Here is a 4,676-nt window from a genome sequence, read left to right on the forward strand (position 1 = left end):
TATGTGGAGATAAAAATAGACTTTAGTGGAATTATAATGCAATATAATCTTCATGAAAATAATCTATTTTTTTTTTATTATAATAGAAAATATTGCCTAAATTGGTTACACATAATCGATTATCATGGCAACTTTTTCGGCAAACTTTCTCAAGATAATCTATTTTTATCCAAGAAACTTCGGTGCGGGCTGTACGCTGCGCTTTGAGGCTTCAATTTACCTGAGGTCTAGGCAAACTGTGCGTTTACTAGCTCTCAGTTTGTCTCGTTGTGTCGAGTGGTTTATATTGATGATTTTCTGTGGTTTTATAGCACATTTTCGTGCTCAAAACTTGATTTATTTTGCCAAAATCCATGATTTTTCAACAAAAATTTTGGCTCAAAATCTGATTCATATTGATGATTTTGTGTTTTATTTCATATCTTTGTACTGAAAATCTCCATATTTTTGTGCTGAAATTAATGATTTTGTGGTTTATTCCAAATTTTTGTGCTGAAGATCCATTTTGTGCTGAAAATCTGATTTCCAATTAATTATTTTAACAAAATTTTTACTTTAGGCACGTGTTTCATTATTAAAAACCACGAATAAAGTGTTCTTAACTTATTTTGAACAAATTATTTATTTTAACATAATTTTTATATTTGGAACGTGTTTCATTATTTAAAAAAATCGCGAACAAAGAGTTTTTGACTTATTTTCAAAAAACAAACAGGAGCTTAAGAACTGATTGAAGCAATTTGATATGGACTTTTTAGGCTACAAAATGGAAATTTTTTCGACCCAAAAAATGTGATTTCAAAGGTCTTGCGAAATCCATTCAAATCAAATTTTAATGTCAAAAACATTTTTTTTTCTACCGTTGTAATCCGTTTAAAATATCTAATCTTTGTCTAATGAATTTTGCATGTGAATGAGCTACCAGAAACCGTATTTTAAACAGTATATCTGGATAAAAATTGATTTACAACCATTTCTATATCAAGTTTGTCAGTGCGGGTAAAACATGAAACGCAATTATAGAAATTTCGAAAAAATATATGTATTCGAAATTTCCACAAATTTGACTTGAAGGACATATAATATCTAATCTTCTAATAAATATAAAACTAACTAAAATTATTTTAAAAAACGAGCACATGCATCTACAATTTGGTGCATCGAAAGGTTCCGGATAACATTTCAGTATCCGATTGACGACTCGATAATTCGCCAGTTGCTGATGAACTTGAACTTGTTTGTTGACTCTGCTCATTTTCAGCGTCAACTACCTTCTTAAAGCTAGACACAATCTCGGTTTTGATTCCCGAAATTCCTTTCACTTCCTCTGGTTTTATAGACTGGTCTTCCGTAGTCAACCGTTTGATGTTTCGAGACCTTCCAGTCATGTTTTGTCTGTACTGGATCATCCTATTGAAATCAATAACATACACATACCCACTGATCATAAGTTCGAACTGGCCTTCGGCCAATTGGCTTTCGGATTCTTGCTCGTTTTTCTTCATAGCTGCAAATGATGTTTTCGATTTTTGAGTTGATTTGGTTAAACTGGAGTCGGATGACAGTTTGTTGAATTGTGAGAGGAACTTCTCAAGTTCCTGACTTGTTCTCTCATCGTACTCCCACCAGCCTGAAACTCAATTAGATTCGAAAAAAATCAGTTTTTATTGAGATTTTTTTCAAAATCACCCATCAATTTAAATCTAAAAGTAAGCGAATAAAAATCAGTTTGAAACTTACAGCAAAAAAGTCTACGTTTATCTGCCAACTCTATAGGTTATCAAAACCTGGAGAAAATTTTTTAAAAACAAGCATCTGCAAAAATTGAATTGCATTAAGCAACCGATTGTGTGCTATCAACCATAAAAAGTTAGCTTCAGAATTTTACATAAAAGTAGAAATACGCCTCGAATTTGCACAAACTCGAGGCTCAGCAAAAACTCCAATTAGCAAAAATCTGCAATCTAGTAAATTTGAGTCTCACGCACTAACCATTCAGCCACGAATGCTTCAAATGCCTAAAAACTAGCCACCAATAACGCAGCTACATATGCTAACAAATTGCCAATTCTATGCAGCAAAAGTAGCACCAAATACAAAAAGATACAATTTTGCATGTAATAAATCGTAAATGATAAAGCCACATTAGTGTATAAATTATTCATTTAAAAAATTTCTGAAATCGAGGTTTATTGATGTTGTTTGAAACAAATAGCTTTCTTCGGTTCACTTGATGAATTAAAAATGCATCAGCTGTGTAAACTTATAACTATTCGAGAGTCAAAGCAAATGTTATCAATAAGCTGTAAAGGTGCAACAAATTGCCAAACATTTTGTATTGCCATTTCCATGCGGGAAATATTGTTGCTTTAAGTCGCAAAAAAGAAAGTTCGTACTTTTACATATTGCTTCGCAAGTGTAATAAGAAGTACGTAACATACCTTTGTACCCAGAATAGAACCATCGCACGTTATTGTTCGAAACAGCAGCAGAACTACAAGTCAGTGAATCCTCACTGACTTCTTTTTCATTCCCATTTTCGTCCAGACTGTCCATCACTTTTTTCTTGAGAGGCGACACCGTCGCACTGTTTTCTAGCAGCAACTCCGGTTGGGTTAAAATAGTTTCTGATATTTGAGCTCTGCACATTGCACATTTTCCTGTTCTTAAAGCAACTCCTTTTATGCACAGAAAGCAGAATTTGTGTTGACAGACTGGCAGTTTCACAGGTAGAACGAAAAGCTCCAGACATACTGGACATCTGGTTTCTTCCTCTTCTGTGGCTTCGTTTGAGGCCATGATAACGACTGTGACCAACTGTTCAAAACTATCTGAAAGTTTACATATAACTCAAGAAATAGTTCCAATTTTTGCTATTTCTATTTTTCAAAACGGCTTTTTATTCCAATTTTTGTTCCAATCAAGCGAATGATCCATTCGGTAATGTTTCAAAATATAGCCAATACAACTTCAATACAGCAAAAGAGTCAACGAACGCAAGTAAACAAAAAAAAACACTGGCTTATTTTTGAAAAAATCTCAACTTTCCAATTTCCAAGAAAAAATTAGATGGCCTTAAAGCTCTTTGAAAAATGATTGTCACTTTTTTGATAAAATTAAGCCAACTTAAGAAATCTGAACCAATAGGTGATAATTTTTTTTCACTGGAAAATCTGATAGTTAATTTCGACGTTCGAAATTAGAAGTCGATCACGTTTTTCAGAACCTTTACACTTTTGCTGTTCAATAATGAAGTTTGCATTCCTTTTAACAAAAGAAATTAACTCAGCTTAAAAAGAAATCAAAAGTCATACCGCGAAAAAGTAAGAACGCGAACAAAGTTTAAGACGTTAAAAAACGAAACAGAAAAAATCACGACCTATATAAGAGTCTGAACTACGTTTATCGACTCCTAAAAAGCTAGATAGTTCACCAGTAATTCTTATCTAAGAAACAACTTGTAACCATACAGAAACGTGTGCTCTGGCACTTCATTTGTTCAAAATTGAACTAGTATTTTGTTTTACTAATGTTTTCTTTAATCTTATTTGTATTAGATAACCGCTGTCGAATTACGCCTCACAGTTTTAGACGAGGGAAAGAATCAAAACTGAAAAAAAAGACAGACTTTTGAGTCTGCGATAAATAATCATTGTAACGAAAATTTTGAAGCAGTAACATTGCATAGAATTTCATCAGAGTTAACATGGTGCAAATTTTTCTCCGAATTTCTGCACCAAAATTTTAGCCCAAATTTGGTTCATTTTGGCTTTTTTCAATTAATCAAAAACTACGCTGAAAGTACTCTGTTAATTGATGAAAAATATATATCACAAGAGGCTTCTTACGCAGCCCAACAAAAATCTAGAATGGTTAAATCTTCAAAAACTTGTATAAGAGAAAATATTTTTGCTTGATAATCAAGAAATGTGATTTTTACTATATAAAACACAATATCTTTGCTTAAAAACAAATTTTAATCAATTTACTCAAATTTTTTGAGATTTAACTTTTCTGGAACTTTGTTGGCTTGTGTAAGAGGCTTCTTGTGATATATATTTCTTATCAATTAACAACGTAGTTTCAGCGTAGTTTTTGATTAATTGAAAAAAGCCAAAATGAACCAAATTTGGGCTAAAATTTTGGTGCAGAAATTCGGAGAAAAATTTGCACCATGTTAACTCTGATGAAATTCTATGCAATTTTTGTTCTCTTCACTTTTTGTCTAATAGTGTAATATAAACCCAAATTGAGAAAAACGCGTTTGAAATTTCAAGTGTTGTTCAATTTGTCCGGATAATTTAAATCAGCACTGTAGCTAGTTACTGCTTCGAAACTTTCGTTACAATGATTATTTATCGCAGAATCAGAAGATTATGTTTGTGCTCTTTCACACATGTTCTTTCACGACAAAGCATGAATGAAAAATGAAATATTAGAACGCATGAATGAAAAAAGAAATAATTTGCATAGTTTCACCACTTTTCTGGGCTCTTTCACAATTTTCCGGCATCTTTCCCTCAGAAAGAGCAAAAACATATTCATCAACGAGTAGAACATAGTTGAAGATGGCCTCGCACAAAAGAGCCGCACTCGGACATTTCGTGCCCTCAGGCCGGGCTCTTTTTCCCTCGGGCAACTTTCAACTATGTACTAAGTACTACAAAGAATGTCTT

General features: G+C 32.8%; 1 protein-coding gene across 1 annotated transcript; it reads right to left on the reverse strand.

The window, feature by feature from the left end:
• Positions 1-968: 968 nt before the first annotated feature.
• On the reverse strand, positions 969-2,827 carry LOC134840068 (E3 ubiquitin-protein ligase rnf146-like). The gene is made up of 2 exons (XM_063855722.1): positions 2,442-2,827; positions 969-1,630 (listed from the first exon to the last, which is right to left on the reverse strand). The coding sequence occupies exons 1-2, from the start codon at positions 2,797-2,799 to the stop codon at positions 1,146-1,148; spliced, it is 843 nt and encodes a 280-aa protein (XP_063711792.1). The 5' UTR covers positions 2,800-2,827; the 3' UTR covers positions 969-1,145.
• Between the last annotated feature and the right edge of the window lie 1,849 nt (positions 2,828-4,676).

This window comes from Symsagittifera roscoffensis, chromosome 2 (genome assembly GCF_963678635.1).
Source record: "Symsagittifera roscoffensis chromosome 2, txSymRosc1.1, whole genome shotgun sequence".
Classification (NCBI taxonomy): domain Eukaryota; kingdom Metazoa; phylum Xenacoelomorpha; order Acoela; family Convolutidae; genus Symsagittifera; species Symsagittifera roscoffensis.

Excerpts from the sequence above, each read along its gene's own strand:
- LOC134840068 (XM_063855722.1), bottom strand. The coding sequence starts at position 2,799 with ATGGCCTCAAACGAAGCCACAGAAGAGGAAGAAACCAGATGTCCAGTA. Across the intron at positions 1,631-2,441 it reads GTTCTATTCTGGGTACAAAG|GCTGGTGGGAGTACGATGAG; the intron begins GTATGTTACGTA and ends ATTGAGTTTCAG.